The 19,523-nt window shown below is 34.8% G+C and overlaps 1 protein-coding gene across 2 annotated transcripts; it reads left to right on the forward strand.

The window, feature by feature from the left end:
• The first annotated feature begins 1,741 nt into the window (after nt 1–1,741).
• Nucleotides 1,742–17,851, forward strand: LOC148939793 (uncharacterized). Of its 2 annotated transcripts, XM_089105789.1 has the most exons (3): nt 1,744–1,797; nt 10,455–10,617; nt 16,804–17,851. In XM_089105789.1, exon 3 carries the CDS (start codon nt 16,810–16,812, stop codon nt 17,674–17,676), a length of 867 nt encoding a protein of 288 aa, XP_088961915.1. In that variant the 5' UTR covers nt 1,744–1,797; nt 10,455–10,617; nt 16,804–16,809; the 3' UTR covers nt 17,677–17,851. The 2 variants fall into 2 exon arrangements, with proteins under 2 accessions (XP_088961916.1, XP_088961915.1); XM_089105790.1 differs by lacking the exon at nt 10,455–10,617 and having other exon boundaries at nt 1,742–1,797.
• The last annotated feature ends 1,672 nt before the right edge of the window (nt 17,852–19,523 follow it).

Here is a 19,523-nt window from a genome sequence, read left to right on the forward strand (position 1 = left end):
TAGAGAAATAAAAAAGAATGGTTTTAGAATAGTTGAAGAAAGAGAAAATGAATAATAACAAATAAGTAGCTTAAGGAAGGAATACAAATAGAATTAAAACACATATGAAAAAATTCAATAAAAAAGAGGGGAGAAATGTAAAGATTGTTGCAAATGTAGTCTTATCCCTTAACTAAACACTACAACAGCCCGTTCCCGGTATACTGTTGGAGTTACTAACACATCTATCCCTTACATAAATACTGCAACAGCTCATTCTCTATGTACTATTGGAGTTGCTAAACCCTCTTGTCCCTTCAATTGGTACTAGCAGAACCCTATCCCGGTATACTATTGGAGTTACCAATTTATAACATCTGGTCTTTTGAGATAACGACATTCCTAAAAACATTGCTTGCTGAGTTTATTGCGTTACAGTTTTGGTTTATCTAAAGGCATTTACATTCTCTTTTTATCCGAATTGTATGTACATCATTTTTATTTTTAAAAGCCCCCCTCCCTACAGGCCATTCTTGAGCTATTGAATTCAATCCTTGGAATATTGTGATCCTGGATCTTCAGGGGATGGTAAAGACCAATATCAAAACTAAAAAAGAAAATCTACCGAATTGTATGTGTTTGTATGTCATACATAATTAATAGTTTTAAAAAACACCCCGACCTACTAGCCTTTCTTGAATATTTGAATTCAATCCATGGAATATTTTTGAACATAGACCTTCAGGAGACGGTAAAGAACAATATCAAAACTAAAAAGCGCACAAACATTGCCTTCGGGTGGTTTACGAGCTTAGCCCCTGAGACGAATCTTATTTTTTTTTTTATTCCGAACATTTTTTTTCTTTTTTGAACTTAGGCTGTTTTTTTTGGACTTCGAACTTTTTGGGGACTTAGTTAAATTTAAATTTAGAATAAAATGTTTTATAATAAGTGATTTGCTACTTGAAATAAGACGAAGAAAGTATTGATTATGAATTGCACTCTGACCCACACTTTTGCAATTTTTACAATAGGGCTGACTTGACTGTCAGTTGCTTTCATTGTGGTCTTTTTGACCAAATTTAGTAGAGGATGGATTTTGCTGTGTACATCTATCAAACGAATGTCAATGTAAATGGCAATTGAAACATTATAGAGGTTTAGCTTTGTGTAGTTTGTAATTCACTTTTTGCCCAGATAAATGTAAATCATGATTAACCTCATGTTTAAGAGAGGTGAAAACTGATTTGTCAGGGAATAATTCTTCATTCATCCGTGTATTAAGCCGCATTAAATGTTTAAGTCAGAGGTATCATCCTATTGCACCCACTAGCTCTGCCTCGTGTTTTTGCTTTTTAATAGTTAAATCAATGCCATAAATAACACATTGGAATTTCTTTTCCTTGTTGATCTTAGTGGCCTCAATGCCTGAACCAGAAATGATGACCAAATTAGTATTTTGTAGAAAAGACGTTGCAGTTTCCATTCTTTTAAAATACAATTTGGCTGCTCCTTAGTTTTATAAGTTTAGCTCTAATTTAGCTCGGCAGACTTTAAAAATTGTCTTCTTTATTGCTATGGGTCCATCAGCACTAAGTGGTGTATTATTCATCTTTTTTTTTATCAAAACTATACCATAGTTGGGAATAATTGGTGATGAAGTATCGTAAATCTTTCTTTTCCTGGCTTGAGTTTCTTTTGGCGATACTTGAGGTTTTGGCGGGTGCTTGTCACTCCTTATTGTTTGCAAAGTGTCGGCAGTGTCGCCTACCATATTCAAATTACGCATTGTCACAACAGTAGCAGGATTTTTCTTAAGTATAGATTTTATTGTATTTTATCCTGCTTAATCATTTGCAATTTGAATTATTGTGCCTTAAATATTTGCAATTTTAATTATTGTGGCTTATTAATGCAGTGAGAATTTGGCTTGTAGTGTCAATATGAGTAACCAAGACCCATAGTTGTGGGGTCCACCAATATCAGATGCTTATCAGTCTACACCCTATATGATCATTTAACCAAACACCTATATTGGTGGACAATATGAAAGTGATGTTCAGTATGTTTCAGCTCCTATGCCATACAACCAGTATTTGGCTTGTCATTTTTCTAAACAGGGGCAGTAGCAGCCCCATCAACAAGTTATGCATGTCCCAGTGAATAACTCTAATGGACAACTTAGTGCAGTCAGCATCAGTTGTTACACTTAACCTACCTGTCAATAACAGGCTTAGAAACCTGTTATAATAATAGTTTAGAAACAAATTTGGGTTATATATTTGCAGTTTAGGGAGGGTAGGGGGTAAAGCATAGCATATATTATTACATAACCTAACCAAACCTAGGTACCTTTCCCCCCTAAACCCCAAAAACTAACAGTTTAAATATTGTATACACAATGAAAACCATGCTATAGCTACATTATATTATTCCAAAGTGGTGTCTTGAATTATCCCACCAAAAATGTTTTTTTTGTGACAGGTATAAAATTATCATCCTTGATAAAATTTTGTATAATAAAAAAGTTATAGATATTTCATTCAGCACTCAAACTTATAAGCCTATAGATTCAGACTCCACTGACAATTTCACCCGGGAAGTACTAAAAGAGCTAGGGATTTTTGGTGGGATTTAGAGCTAGGACTGGTGGCGCAGTTATATTTTCTTACTCCTTATCAATGTTTCCACTGTAATCCTACTGAAATTCAGGAATTTATGGATCTATTATAGAGAAATAAAAAAGAATGGTTTTAGAATAGTTGAACAAAGAGAAAATGAATAATAACAAATAAGTAGCTTAAGGAAGGAATAAAAATAGAATTAAAACACATATGAAAAAAAATCAATAAAAAAGAGGGGAGAAATGTAAAGATTGTTGCAAATGTAGTTGTATCCCTTAACTAAACACTACAACAGCCCGTTCCCAGTATACTGTTGGAGTTACTAACACATCTATCCCTTACTTAAATACTGCAAAAGCTCATTCTCTATGTACTAATGGAGTTGCTAAACTCTCTTGTCCCTTCAATTGGTACTATCAGAACCCTATCCCGGTATACTATTGGAGTTACTAATTTATAACATCTGGTCTTTTGAGATAACGACATTCCTATAAACATTGCTTGCTAAGTTTATTGTGTTACAATCCAATCGGCCAGTAATCCCATTGCATAATGTATCTTGTGTAAGGCTTCCAGTGGTAGATACATTTGAATGCCAAATATGTATATGAAAGAATAAGATTTGACCCAAGTTATTACCATGAGATAAAGTGAGCTTGATCAAACAGCATGTCAACTAAAGGAAATTTTGACAAGGATTGTAATATACAAGAGAGTCGTAATCTATATATATTTTGTCATATGCTTAGTGGAGGGGGAATGTTTTTCTTACAGTTTTGGTTTATCAAAAGGCATTTACATTCCCTTTTTATCCAAATTGTATGTAGCCTACATCATTTTTATTTTTAAAAGCCCCCCTCCCTACTAGCCATTCTTGAGCTATTGAATTCAATCCTTGGAATATTGTGATCCTGGATCTTCAGGGGATGGTAAAGACCAATATCAAAACTTAAAAAGAAAATCTACCAAATTGTATGTGTTTGTATATCATACATAATTAATAGTTTTAAAAAACACCCCGACCTACTAGCCATTCTTGAATATTTGAATTCAATCCATGGAATATTTTTGAACTTAGACCTTCAGGAGACAGTAAAGAACAATATCAAAACTAAAAAGCGCAAAAACTTTGCCTTCAGGTGGATACAAGCTTAGCCCCTGAGGCAAATCTTTTTTTTATTCCAAACATTTTTTTTTCTTTTTTGAACTTAGGTTGTTTTTTTTGGACTTCAAAGTTTTTTAAATTTAGAATAAAATGTTTTCTAAGAAGTGTTTTGCTGCTTGAAATAAGACAAAGAAAGTATTGATTATGAATTGCACTATGACCCACACTTTTGCAATTTCTACAATAGGACTGACTTGCCTGTCAGTTGCTTTCATTGTGGTCTTTTTGACCAAATTTAGTAGAGGATGGGTTTTGCTGTGTACATCTATCAAACATATGTCCATGTAAATGGCACATGAAACATTGAAGGGACTTAGTGTTGTGTAGTTTCTGCCCAGAAACTTAATACTTAAGTACTTAAGTACTTAATACTTAAGTTTTTGCCTAGATAAATGTAAATCATGATTAACCTCATGTTTAAGAGAGATCAAAACTGATTTGTCAGGGAATAATTCTTCATTCAGCCATGTATTAAGCTGCATTAAATGGATAAGTTGGAGGTATCATCCTCCTGCACCCACTAGCTATGCCTTATGTTCTTGCTTTTCAATAGATAAATTAATGCCATATATAGCACATTGGAATTTCTTTTCCTTATTGGTCTTAGTGGCCTCAATGGCTGAACCAGAAATGATGACCAAATTAGTATTTTGTAGAAAAGACATTGCAGTTTCTATATTTTAAAATACGATTTGGCTGTTCCTAAGTTTTATAAGTTTAGCTCTAAGTTAGTTCAGCAGACTTTAAAAATTGCCTTCTTTATTGCTATGGGTCCATCAGCACTAAATGGTGTATTATTCATCTTTTTTTTTTATCAAAACTATAGCATAGATCAGAATAATTGGTGATGAAGTATTGTAAATCTTTCTTTTCCTGGCTGGAGTTTCTTTTGGCAATACATGAGGGTTTGGCAGGTGTTTGTCACTCCGTATTGTTTGCAAAGTGTTCAAAATTCAAATTCACTAAACAAATTGTCTCAACAGTAGCAGGAGTTTTCTTAAGTATAGATATTTATTGTATTTTATCCTGCTTAATCATTTGCAATTTGAATTATTTTGCCTTAAATATTTGCAATTTTAATTATTGTGCCTTATTAAAGCAGTGAGAATTTGGCTTGTAGTGTCAATATGAGTAACCAATACCCATGGTTGTGGAGTCCACCAATATCAGGTGCTTATCAGTCTACACCCTATATGATCATTTAACCAAGCACCTTTATTGGTGGACAATATGAAAGTAATGTTCAGTATGTTTCAGCCCCTAGCCCATACAACCAGTATCAGGCTTGTCATTTTTCTCAACAGGGGCAGTAGCAGCCCCATCAACAAGTTATGCATGTCCCAGTGAATAACTCTAATGGACAACTTAGTGCAGTCAGTATCAGTGGTTACACTTAACCTACCTGTCAATAACAGGTTTAGAAACCTGTTATAATAATAGTTTAGAAACAAATTTGGGTTATATATTTGCAGTTTAGGGAGGGTAGGGGGTAAAGCATAGCATATATTATTACATAACCTAACCAAACCTAGGTACCTTTCCCCCCTAAACCCCAAAAACCGATAGTTTAAATATTGTATACACAATGAAAACCACGCTATACATTATATTATTCCAAATTTGTGTCTTGAATTATCCCACCAAAAATGTTTTTTTGTGCCTGTTTTCCATTGCAGTATATAAAAGATCCCATTTACCATAAGAGTACCAGTGTTAATGCTTATGTTGGTAGAAGGACTAATTGACAGTAATGAGAATGAAAATAGTTTGATTACCAAGTCTGGGATAGAACCCTTCTTTGGGAAGGAAATGAGTAAGATCCCCAGGTGTGACCACACAGAGCAAAAATAAAAATAAGAAACTGAGTCAGCAGTTACAAGCCATTGTGATATACCTGTTAATGAATTGTTTCTGACAAGGGTAGAATTTGAAGTGGTAGATAAGAATCAGAAATTACCAGATAAATTTTTCATACTTAAATCACTAAAGGAATGTGGGTACTGTTGTGCTTAATGGTACACACAAAAGAAGTCAAGTTTGGTAAAATTCAAAAGCATCAGTCTGTGAATTGCCCTCTCAAAAGCAGTGATTCTTCAGTAAAAGTACTTACTTATTGATGTGCTAATTGCAAAGGTTGTCACTCCTCAACATCTAGGGAATGTCTTATTAGGCACAAAATAGAAAAGTTTTACTGAAGGCAGAAAACAACAACTTGGGATACAAGACAGCCCAGGTTTTGTAAAGAACATATGTACAAGCAGCCTGCAAAGGATCCCTCAGCCTTTGCTCATTGAGTCAGAAAAGTAAGCATAATGCATCAAAAGTAGATGTTCCTATACCTTTTTTTCAGCCTTGGCTATCACAACACTGAAATTTTTCAAATACAGGACAGGAATATAAACAGCAGTTATAGATCTTTTATGTACAGTTATCCAAATTTTAACCATTGTAAAATTAGACAGTCTCAGAATTAAAGGAGCTATTTTAAATACTCACTACAGTGAACAGAACAACTAATAATCTGAAGATAATAACATGGAACTCACAATCATTTCTTAGAAATAAGAAAGTAATTTTCCTAAATTGTATAGGTGATGAAAACGTGGACATCTTCTGTATACAAGAAACTTGACTTCAGAATAAAATAGTGCAAAAACTATATCCCTATCAAATTATAAGGACGGACAGAAGCAGTGGTAATGGTGGTGGTGTAATGATGGGAATTCATAAAAATATACATTTTGTTCCACTTACTATGCATTCTATGGACTCTATGAATGACAAAGAAATAGAAGTAATTGGGTGCATTATATTCATAAAAGGTAAAAAACCTCTGTACATAATTAATATTTATGATCCTTCAGGGAACAATGACATTGGTAATGAGTTACTTGCTTTAGTCAGTGAAATCCCAAGTAATTATGAGTATATTATTGTAGGGGACCTGAATGCCCATTGTAGTGTATGCTGTTACTGCCCAATTATAAACCAAGCTGGAACCATTGTGGAATATTTACTTCTAAATAGCACATGTTGTTTATTGACTCCCAAAGGGTTAAGAACAAGGCATAATTCCCAGAGTTTAACATATACCACTATTGATCTTCTGTTTTGTAGCTCCAATATTGAACTAAAGCAAATATATCTGTCTTAGATTCAGCATCTTTTTAAAGTAAACACAATTGTATCTTAATTGAAGAAGCCCAACATCTATCACCACAAAATGAAAAACAAACACCACCAAAATATAACTTGAATAAAGCAAAATAGAATGAATATACAATGAGTTGCAGACAAACTGGTATAAAGGAAATTGTAAGCCATGGTATAAGTAGCTGTGACTGTATAATTATCTTCCAAAGTGAAATTTTAAAAATTACGGACAGTACTGTGCCAAAAATTGTTTGCAGCAACAAACTTAAATGGTGGAATGAAAGTTGCAAACAAGCAAAGAAAAATTTGAATAATCTTAAAAAGAAATAAAATCATGTAATCTGTATTGCAAATCTCATAGAACTTAAGCAGGCAAGATCCAGTTTTAGACAAGTTATAATTAAAGCAAAAGAAGAGTCATGGAAGAATTTCCTTGATGGTCTTGACTTTTGAAAACCGTCGTCCAATGTTTTCAGATTTATAAAGTCAATGATGGGTACTCCACCAGCTTGCTTCAATCCTCCTCTATATTTTAATGGTCATACACTGGTCACAGACTCTGACCCAGACTCTGAGGGAGATGTAGATACTATTTGGAAAACAAACCACATCAACAATCAGATTAATGAAGAGCCTTATAATGATCTATTTACAATTGTTGAGCTGAATAGTGTGATAGGTAGCTTGCCAGCTACCACACCAGGTAATGATGGAATTTACCCCCATTTCATTAAAAATCTATCTGAGACTTGGGTAACAACTCTTTTAGATATCAAAATGATCAATGGTTCCATAATGAATTTTCTGAAATGTGAAAGAAGGCGTTGCAGTTGTGCTACCTAAGTATGACAAGGACCTAACCAGTTTAAATAGCTATAGATTTATTACCCAGTTGCCTGTTATTGGTAAAGTTTATGAAAAAAACTTATAAAAATAGAATAAATTACATTGCAACAGAGAAAAAGAATTTGAACGATTTTCAATGTGGATTTTTCAAGGATATGTATTACAACTGAAAAGTTGGTAATGTTTCAAAAGACTGCACTGCACTACTTCCAGAACAATTTGATTACGGTCGCCATATTCTTAGATCTTAAGGGTGCCTTTGATAGCATTGTCCTTTGGAAAATTCTTAATAACCTTATAGAAGCCAAATTTAAAGGAAGGATACTTGTGGTAATTTATAGTTTCTTAACCAAATGTAATGTCAAGGTCAAAGTTGGAAAACACTACAGTTGACCAAATGACACCTAAGCAATCAGTTCCCCAAGGCTCTGCATTGGGTACCAACATATTTAATTATAGTGTCATTGACATCCCCATAGATGATGGATCTACTCACTCATCTGTCTTTGCTGATGATATGCAGTCCACAGGAAGAACAATTGAAGAAGTGAAAGATGATTTAAAAAGTTCTCTTCAAGCTCTGGAAACCTGGACCTGCAATGCCGACATTGAATTTTCCTTGGAAAAAATTGTAGCCATGTTAATCACAAATTAAAAACTTGTGACAAGGCCAACATTACTCCTTGATGGGCATCAAATCAAATTTGTAGAAGAGACCAAATTTCTGGGCGGGAAAATTGATTCTAAGTCATATTGGATAAATCATGGTAATGATGTGAGGAGATCATGCCAAAGAAGACTGAATGTGATGAAAATGCTTACACGACCCAAACATGGAGTAAAAGCTTCTTTCCTTGTGGAGTTTTACTGCAAATTTGTTTGTCCAAAAATTGAATATGGCTTGTAGATATTTGGTCTGTTAGGGATTAGTTCTCTGAAAACACTTGATATAATCCAAAATTCAGCACTTTGGATTATCTTTGAAGCTAGGAAAACAACGCCAACAAAATTTCTGCAGAGTGAAGCTGGAGCATCGTTAATTTTTACCAGTATGAAAATTCAAGCTCTAAGTTATCTTCAAAAGGTTTGGATCAGTGATAATAATCCTATTAAAACCAGAATCATCAAGACTGGTAGAATACTTACAAAAAATCCAGCTACAAAAAAGAATAAGCAGTATTGCATTGAATTTGCTCTTTTATTGTTACAAGAAGAAGATGTTAGACTGAACCTAACAATGGCATTGAAGGTTCCCCCAGTGATACAAATTCCCCCTGTGACACTGAAATCACTATCAGGAAGTACTGAATTCCCTGCAATCATAATACCACATGCACTTCCTATACTTACGTGACTTACGGAATCCCTATATAATTATCATATCCAGGTGTTCACTGATGGTTCAAAAAACAATCAGGGAGTTGGTTTGGCATGTTTAATACATAGTTAGCAAATAAGTAAAAAGTATTGTTTCCCCCCTCTCTCTTTAATTTTTCAGGCTGAGTGCATTGCAATTCAAATTGCTATCAATGTGATCAGAAGCTACTGCTGAAAGCATGAACTGTATGTAATATTTTGTGACTCTAAAATTGTTCTAACAGCAATTCTAAATTTTCATGTAAAAAAAAATTAAAGTTTTGAAATTCATAAATGTTATTCTATGTTGCTTGATTCATTGAATAGTGGTTGGTCTATATCTTTACAATGGTTGCCTGGTCATGCTGGGATCCCCAGTAAAGAGGCTGCAGACAAACTAGCAAAAGAAGCCATATTGGATGGTGAAGTTTTAACACCAGATACACCAAATGAAATAAGCCAAAATGCTAATATAATACAAAATATAACTAGAAATGACCAATTATTGCTATGTAATACAACAACAAGGAGAATAAGTGATGACAGCTTAACCTCATCCAAATCAAATCTTGGAATTTACTATCATCTTAACTGTCAAAGAGGAAGAGCTGCTTTTTGTATAAGATTAATTTAAAAAAAAAAATTCCACAAAATAAGTTGTTCAAAGAAAAGTAAAGAACTCCATTAAACAAAAAATGAGCAAAACTAAAATCAAATAATCTACAAAGCGTGAAACTACCACAAATCATCATTGATAAATAAATGAAACCCAAAACGAACAGAAATTACAATAATTAACCGAGTCAAACTCAAAGCGAGCAGAAATTAACATAAGTTGGGCGCAAAACCCCTATGCCTTCCCAAGGCCAGAACAGAATTTGCACTTTACTGAAAAAATATAAATGATTTTACTTTTATAACTTTAATAAATCAAATAATATTAACATTTTGATTACTAAATATCAGTATATGTATATTAAACTGACAATGTACTTTCATTTGTATTTTTTGATGATCAGGACATTGTGGTACAGGAAGTTACATGGGACGTTTTTATGGTGAAAATCCCAAATGTGAAAATTGTCAAATAAATGAAACATTGGAACATATTTTGTTTGATTGTCCATCATATGTAATCTGTAGAAAAATTATTATGGATATTTTTCCATTGAATGGTTTACCAATGCAGATAAATCATGCTACATGGAATAGTGAACATTTGTTAACAATAATTAATCTCATATTAAATTTTTTGTCCATGACTGATAAACTTGGAAATGTGTAGTGTTTTATCTATAAAACTCTAGACAGTGTCGTCTTTTAATTTGTAGCAGTCAGAAGTTTACTGCACATTGAAGAAAGAGAAGTAACACGAAATCTGGTCACAAGGTCCTTGAAGACGTGAGGTGGCCTCAACAACAGTACCCTGAATAAACTCCTTGCACCTTTGAAAAAGTTTACTATAATGGATCTAAGCAGTAATTTATATAAGCTGTAAGTAACTTGGAACACAAAAGAATGTTTGCACCTTACTTTTGCCTTCAAAATTAGAAAAATTAGCAAGTAAGTAACTTGGAACACAAAAGAATGTTTGCACCTTACTTTTGCCTTCAAAATTAGAAAAATAATCCTTTGTTCAGAAACACAATGTCACATGCTTTTGTTTACAAGCAAGAATGGGTAAGTTTGCAGTGGGCTTTATAATTTAGCTAAGATGAAAGTGAAAACGTCACTTGATGCCTTTCTATATGCCCTTTTAATTCAATAATTGCTTCTGGGGCTAATTGCATCTACCTTTGGGGCTCCTTAGAGGAGCCCCAAAGGTATTTTGTATGAATAATGAAAGAGCATAAAAAACATCAAATGATGTTTTCAGTTTCATCCTATCTAAATTATATGGCCTACTGCAAATTTACCATGAAATTTCCCCAGCCCCCATATGTGCAAATATATACCCAGAATTGGAATATACCCTGAATTGTCAACAGCAAAGTTCTGAATCACAAAATTCAGTGCTATTTTTGTCAACAGCATTTGAAAAACTTGAAATGGGAGGAAAATAGTTTATATTTGAGTTGTCTAATAAATCAGGCTCGAATTGTTATAAATAAGTATTACTTCGAAAAGGGATCATTAAATTGGAAATTGGAGTGGCTTGTGCCCTTTTTAGTAGTCGAAAATGATTGGAAGGCAACTGACACCCCTTCCACACCCACCATTTCCCAAAACACATCCAATTAAAATTCTGAGATAGCCAATTTGTTCAGCGTAGTCTATTTCCAGATAGAAATTATGTTTTTGAAGAGGACACTCCCCCACAACCTTTAGGGCAAGGGTTGTAATTTATGCCCTGGGGGCATATAAGGCTTTTATAGAAGGTGTTGTTGTAGAAACTTTAAAAAAGGCTCATTTGACTGGAAGTTCAAAGGGCTAGTCCCCTTTTTAATAGTCGAAAGTGATTGGAGGGCAACTAACCCCGCTATCACGCCCACCTTTTCCCCAAATATATCTGATCAACATTTTGAGATATCCATTTTATTCAACGTAGTTTTAAGTTCTGGAAATTAGGTCTTTTAGGATGACAAATCCCCATAGCCCTCAAGGCAAGGGTTGTAAGTGATGCCCTGGGGGCATAACTTACATAACTTCATAAGATTTTGTATAGACGGCGTTGCCGTAGAAACACCAGCAAGGGCTCATTTGATTGGAAATTGAAATGGCTAGTTTCCTTTTTAATAGTCGAAAGTGATTCTAAGGCAACTGACACCCCTTCCACGCCCACTATTTCCCCAAACATATCTAATCAAAATTTTGATATAGCCATTTTGTTCTATGTAGTTGAAAGTTCTGGAAATTATATGTTTGGAGCAGGACACTCCCCCCACTATCTTCAGGGGCAAGGGTTATATGTAACCCAAGGGCATAACTCGTAAGTTATGCCCTGGGGGTACATATGGTTCTTATGGAAGGAATGCTTGTATAAACTTCAGAGAGGGCTCATTTGATTTGAAATTGAAAGTTCTAGTTCACTTTCTACGCATCAAAAGATATTGGAGGGAAACCAGCTCCCCCCTCCCACCCTTTTTCCCAAATGCATCCAATAAAAATTTAAGATAGCTGTTTTGTTAAAAATAGTTTAAAGATCATATAACAAAAATTATATGATCTTTGGTTGTGTGGTGTCAACACAACCCCCCAGGGCCCGGGGGCAGGCATTGTAAGCTATGCCCTAGGGGCATATAGGGCTCTTATGGAAGGCATGCTTGTATTAACTTCAAAGAGGGCTCATTTGATTGGAAATTGGAAGTTCTAGTTAATTTTTTAAGAGTAAAAGGATATCGAAGGGCACCTATCAACCCCCCCCCCCCCGCCCTCCACGCCCTTTTTTACTCAAACCTATCTGATAAGAACTTTGAGATAGCTTTTTTTTTAAATTGTCCAAAGACCATATAACGAAAACTCCGAGGTCAAAACAGCTCCCCAGGGCCCGAGGGCAGATGCTGTAAGTTATACCCTGGGAAAATATATGGTTCTTATTGAAGGGTTGCTTGTAAAAACTTCAGAGATGGCTCATTTGATTGGAAATTGAAAGTTCTAGTTCAGTTTTTAGAGTCAAATGAGATTGGAAGGCAACTAGTCCCCTCTCCCATGCCCCTTTTCCCCTAAATTTATCCAATAAAAATTTTGAGATAGCCATTAAGTAAAAATTGCTCAAAAGTCAGATAACAAAAACTCGGGTGTCGTCACAACCCCCTAGGGGCCAGGGACAGGCGTTGTAAGTTATGTGCTGGTGCATATATGGTTCGTTTGAAAGGGATGCTCGTATAAATTTTAGAGAGGGCTCATTTGATTGGAAATTGAAAGTTCGAGCTCACTTTTTAATAATCAAAAGAGGACAAAGGACAGCTAGCCATCCCCCCTCCCCACGCCTTCTTTTTCTAAACCCATCTAATGAATATTTTGAGATAGACATTTTGTTAAAAATCGTTCAAAGGTCGGATAAGAAAAAATTCGGTGTCAATACAACCCCCCAGGTCCCCGGGGAAGGTGTTCTAAGTTATGCCCTAAGGGCATGTATGGTTCTTATGAAAGGGATGTTTGTATAAACTTCATAGAGGGCTCATTTGGTTGGAAATTGAAAGTTCTAGTTCACTTTGTAAGAGTCAAGAGAGTTAAGGGCAAGTATCCCCCCTCCACGCTCTTTATCCCCAAACTCATCCACTACTAATTTTGAGATAGCCAGTTTTTTGGAAATTTTTCAAAAATTAGATAACAAAACTCCCCCTAGGATCAGCGAGATAGGCGTTGTAAGTATTGTCCTGGGGGCGTATATGGTTCTTATGAAAGGGATGCTCGTATAAACTTCAGAGGGGGATCATTTCTTTGGAAATTGAAAGTTCTAGTTCAATTTGAGTCAAAAGATATCCTAGGGTAACTATCCCCCCCCCCACACACACACACCCTTTTTTCCCCAAGCCCATCCGATAATTTTTTTAAAATAGCCATTTCATTAAAAATAGTTCAAAGGTCAGTTAATAAAAATTCCTCTGTCGACAGAACCCGCCAGGGCCCAGACGCAGGCGTTCTGAGTAATTCGCTAGGGGCATAATTAGTTCTTATGGAAGGGATGCTCGTTTAAACTTCGGAGAGGGCTCGTTTGATTGGAAATTGAAAGTTCTTGTTCATTTTTTAAGAGTCAAAAGAGATCGGAGGGCGACTAGCCCCCCTTCCTCCATGCCCTAAATGCATCAGATAAAAATTTTGATATTGATATTTTGTTAAAAATAGTTCAAAGTTCTGATAACAAAAAACTCCGGTGTTGACACAGTCCCCCAGGGCCTGGGGTTAGGCCTTATAAGTTATGCCCTGGGGGCATATATGGTTGTTATGGAAGGAATGCTCGTATGAACTTCCTAGAGAGCTGATCTGGTTGGAAATTGAAAGTTTTAATTCAATTTTTAAGAGTCAAAAGTGATTGGAGGGCAGCTAGCCTCCCCCTGCACCCCATATTTATTTTTTTCCCAGAGGCATTTCGTATAGAAGGGGTCGTCGTATAAACTTCAAAGGGGACTCATTCGATTGGAAATCGAGAGTCTTAGTACCCTTTTTAAGAGTCAAAAGTGATTGGAGGGCAACTGGCCCCCAAGCCCTTTTTCCCCACATACATCTGATAAAAAATTTGAGGTAGCCATTTTGTTAAAAATAGTTCAAAGATCATACAACAAAAACTCCTTTAAATATGGCCATTTTGTTAAAAATAGTTCAAAGGTCAGATAAGAAAACTCCTTTGTCGATACCCCTCCCCCCTCAGGGTCCGGGGCAGGCGTTGTAAGTATTGCTCTGGGGACATATATGGTTATTATGGAAGGTATGCTTGTATTCTCGTATAAACTTCGGAGGGCTCATATGATTGGAAATTGAAAGTTTTCATTCAATTTTTAAGAGTCAAAAGAAATCGGAGGGCAACTAGTCCTCCTCTCTACGCCCCATTTTCCTCAAACCCTTCCGATAAGATTTTTAAGAGAGCTATTTTTTCAAAATATTTAAAAGGTCAGATAACAAAACTCCGGCGTCGACACATCCCCCAGGGCCCGGGAAGCAAGCAGTGTAAGCTCTGTCCTGGGGCTATATGTGGTTTTTATGAAAGGGATGCTCGTATAAACTTCAGAGAGGGTTCATCTGATTAGAAATTAAAAGTTGTAGTTCATTTTCTCAGAAGTGAAAAAAGATTGGGGGTCAACTAGCCCCTCTGCGCCTCTGGGTGTATCAGATGGACAAAACCATCTGATAAAAATTTGAGGTGACCATTTTGTTAAAAATAGTTCAACCATTAGATATTAAATCTAGGGTCGACACAACCCCCCAGGGCCTAGGGACAGGCGTTGTACGTTATACACTGGGGATATATATGGTTCTTATAGAAGGGATACTCGTATAAACTTCTGAGAGGGCTCATTTGATTGAAAATAGAAAGTTCCAGTTCACTTTTTATGAGTCAAAAGAGACCAAAGCTTAATTAGTCCCCCCATGCCCTTTTTCCCGTCATTGGCGCTTTACTGAAAACTTTATGCGTCTTGAACAGTCTTGGGAAGTATAAACAACATCAAATTGAATATTTGATGTATAATGATATTAATTGTTGAAAGATCTATAATTTCAAGAATTTATTTCACCGTAAATTTATTTTTATTTTCAATGCAGTAAGAACTGGAAAAGAAAATATTTGTGATATAATCCGTTTTCAGTTAAGCGCCAATGACGCAGTAGGCTTTTGGTTTTTTTTTTACAGTTAGGAAAGGAGGCAGTGTCCAAACACTTGTTTGTAGTGAAACTATATTCGTCTTGAACAAATTTAAAAAGAGCTAATAAATAAAACTAAATATTTGATGTATAATGATATTAATTGCTGAAAGCTCATCAATTCAAAACGTTACTATGATTTTAATGTTTATTTTGAATATTAAGTGCGAAAGAAAATATTTGTCGTAAAATTGGTTTTCAGTAAAGTGCCAATGACGCAGTAGGTTTTTTACAGTCAGAGAAGGAGGTCATACACAAACTCTTGTTTGTTGTGATTTTTGTTTTTTTCAAGGTGGATTTGCATATTCAATTTAAGTTTCACTCGTTTTAAGATTTACTTTTTAATTTATATTAATATCTATTGTGTGTTTGTTTGCATTGATTGTTTATTTAATTTCTGTTTGTTTTAAGTTTCATTTATACTTAAATAGGAAAATATTTTTTTCGTTTTAATTTTGATTTTCATATTCAATCTAAGCATTACTCGCTGTAAGATCTTTTTATTCGTTTATATTATTACTTGTTGTGTGTTTTTGCTATGATTGTTTATATGATTTCTGTTCGTTTGTGTTTCATTTATTCTTTAATAGTAATTTCTGGTCGTTTTGAGTTTGAATTGTAATAGGTATTTGTATCTGCTGAGCTTAAGTTTAAAACAGCCTTTACTTTTCTTTGAAAACTTATTTTTCGGAAAGTTTTTTTTAATTAGTATATGAAGGGTTGCCGCCTCTTCAATAACTTGCTCTTTATGCTAAGTTTGACTCAATTTTTTAACAGCGTTTACAAAAAAATGGGAACTATTTAATTAGAATAGGAAGCTTTTTCATAAGTATTAACAACTTTTGCGTAAAGAGTAAGGTATTGAGAAGGGGGTAACGCTTCATATACAGAATAAATCTGCCAAAATTAATATGCAAATTTTGTTTTAGTTTTTCATGTTTGGTGAGCCAAATTTAAATCTCCATTATTTAGTTGAAAAACGTTCAGAAATTAAATAAAGAAAACAAGTTTTTTTTAACTGAAAGTAAGGAGCAACATTAAAACTTGAAACAATGGACATTATTTTGTATTCAACATTTTGCTCTTTCCACTAAAGTTTTTATTGTTTTAAAATGTAGAGTTATGACAAAGAGTCAGACTTTAGCGTTAAGAGCAAAGTGTTGAGGAGGGGACAGCCCCTTTCATCTACAGAATTATTTCTGTTTGTTTAAGTTTTAAAGTTGCTCCTTACTTTCAGTTAAAAATTTGTTGTATCTAACTGTAAAAAGAACTGGCAGTAAATTGTTATTTAGTGTTGTTTTTGCGTGGGAAGTATTCTTTGAAGATATAACAAAGAATGTGGTTTATTAACTCTATTATTATTTATGAAATTCTTTGCAGTTATTTATGGGCTCTGACTTCTCCTCAATCAACGTTGCAATGAACCAACCTTCTCCATTAAGAAGAATTTTGACAAATCTGAATGAAGATGAGAGCCCAATGGTTACTATTCAATGTAATGGTGGCATTGTTGAAGCTAAGAAGAACCTTCTGTCAGCAGTAAGTGATGTATTCAAGGTCATGCTAAGATCAGACATGAGTGAGAGGCGTACAAACATCGTCGAGGCAGATGACGTCGACTTTGGAACATTAAAATTTATTATAGATTTTTATAACGAAGGAAATGTGCCTGGGTTGATGGATAAACTTGTAGACATGGGTGAGGAACAATTTACATACATTCTTGATAAGTACAACTTCTTGGGGATAAAAGAAGAACTTGGCGAAATAATATTTCAGCAATATCTGGAGGCAGGAGACATAGACATTCTTGAATCATTTTTTGATAATTTTGAAAGTAAACATCATAAATTCAGAGCCATGCAAGAGGTTCTTAAAATGATTGCCAATGGGAAATCAGAACCAAAATTTCTAAGTCGTCTGAACATTCATGATTTTTTGGAATTTTGTAAACTTCGTTGTGAGATTTTTAGAAAACAAGGTTACGATGAATTGTGTTTGTTTGCGAATACACTGGAAAATTGGTACTCACAAGATCCTGAAAATAGATTAAACAGTCTCCTGAGAATTATACAGATGATAGATTCAAGTGCACTTTCAGGTGCAAACAGATATGAGTTTTTAAGTCGTCTACTTTCCTTTCCCAAATTTGAAGGACTCAAAAGATTGATTGGGGAAAAGGAAGCATTTGGCACGTTCTCTCTTGAAGCCTTAACTGTAAACGAAGGCTTTGAAGCCTTTAATCTTTCGTAGAAATTTTGAAGAAATCTCGTGAAGAAATTTAGAGATTTCTCTAAATTTCTTCTACTTTCCTTTCCCAAATATGAAGGACTCAAAAGATTTGACGTATAAACTATATATGTAATTGAGTTTTATCATTTTTGGTTTACATGTTTTTGTATTCGTTATATTACAGTGTTTCGCAAAATTTTTTGAGAATTTATTTTAAGAAACAACATAAATTTATAGGCCTACCCCACCTTGGTCGTTGAATTTTGGTCAGTATTAGGTCTACATTGGACTTAGGGATTCAAATTTAGATCATATTTAGGTTAAAGGCCTATATAAAATACATTTTTTTACTAGGTCGCTTCAATTTAATTCAATTCATTTATTTCATAGTATAAAACATAACTCTAATGCAATAATATACAACAAAAAGCAAAACGAGAAAAAAAACAAATACGGTGGACATTGCACCCCCAAAACCTGAGCTTTTAGGGGGCTTTATCAATGCAGCAGCATTAGAAATGCAGAAGAAAACTTATATAAAATAGATTTATACATCAATACATAACAAAAAAGTGGCAAAACTTATGGACAAAAATAAAGATACGGCAACTTTACTCCCGTTTGAAAAACCTACAAGCAGACTTAAATAATAGATGGGACTTACGAAGGTAAAGGGAAAGACTCAAAGAAAGAGATTGTTTGAAAAAACTACACAGGCTTGTAGGAAGGTAACAATGTAAAAATTTATAAACTAAGAAGAGACATTTCTTTTTTTACCAGGGAGTCAAACTTTTAATACCTGTATCATTATACAAATCAACAGAGGGGACCTTGAGGGAAGGCCAAACACAGCTTTATTCTGGAGACGTCTTATAGGAGATAGTAGAGAAGAACTTACCTTGCCTCAAACTGAACAACAATAAGAAAATCGTGAATTGAAAAACACAACACAGAGAGACCATTACCTCTATGGAACTTACCTCTATATACAGAGAGACCATTACCGAGAGAGACTCTCTGTATAATACAGAGAGACCATTATGTATAATACAGAGAGACCATTATGTATAATACAGAGAGACCATTACCGAGAGACTCTCTGTATAATACAGAGAGACCTCTATAATACAGAGAGACCATTACCGAGAGACTCTCTGTATAATACAGAGAGATCATTACCGAGAGACTCTCCGTATAATACAGAGAGATACAAAGAGACCTCTATAATACAGAGAGACCATTACCTCTAACATTACCTATATGGAGGCCACCAACCTGGCGAAAACGAATACCCTAGAGACTCGAGAGATGAGGCTCATAAGAAAGGTTAGTAACCAAAAGCATACCCAGAATTTTAATTACCTGAGTTTGTGGAGTAAGGACCAATGGCGCCAATTCACGAAAATGTAGGGGGGGGCAAGGATTTTTTTGATTTTTTAAAAATTAAGATGCAAAAAAAAGAACAACATTGAGCAAACATACCTAAAACCAGGGGTAGCGGCGAGGTCGCTGCTTGGCAAAATCGTCGACTAATCTATCGAAATCCAGTTCCTTTACCTCTTCTTTTTCAACGGCCATTATCATGAGATCACTGAGTCTGTCGTTTCCCATCGTCGATAGCAGATAGTCTTTTACACGCCCTTATGCCGAGGAGAATCGTTCATTACTGGCAGTGGTCACAGGTAAAGTAGCAACTAGCTTCATTAGTTCTAGCACTGCAGAATAGGCGACTGGGAGGTCGGATAAGATTTCGATAGCTCGAAGAAGATCCATTTTTGGAAGATCACTTCTTGACAGATGCAGCTGTGCAATAGAAAGCTGGGATTCTATGGCATGGTCATCGACACCGAGAATCTCTTGATAATGAC

The sequence above is a fragment of the Artemia sp. Qi Xiang Cuo genome, chromosome 20 (assembly GCF_049724085.1).
Source record: "Artemia sp. Qi Xiang Cuo chromosome 20, ASM4972408v1, whole genome shotgun sequence".
In the NCBI taxonomy this organism is placed as follows: domain Eukaryota; kingdom Metazoa; phylum Arthropoda; class Branchiopoda; order Anostraca; family Artemiidae; genus Artemia; species Artemia sp. Qi Xiang Cuo.

Excerpts from the sequence above, each read along its gene's own strand:
- LOC148939793 (XM_089105790.1), top strand. The coding sequence starts at position 16,810 with ATGGGCTCTGACTTCTCCTCAATCAACGTTGCAATGAACCAACCTTCT.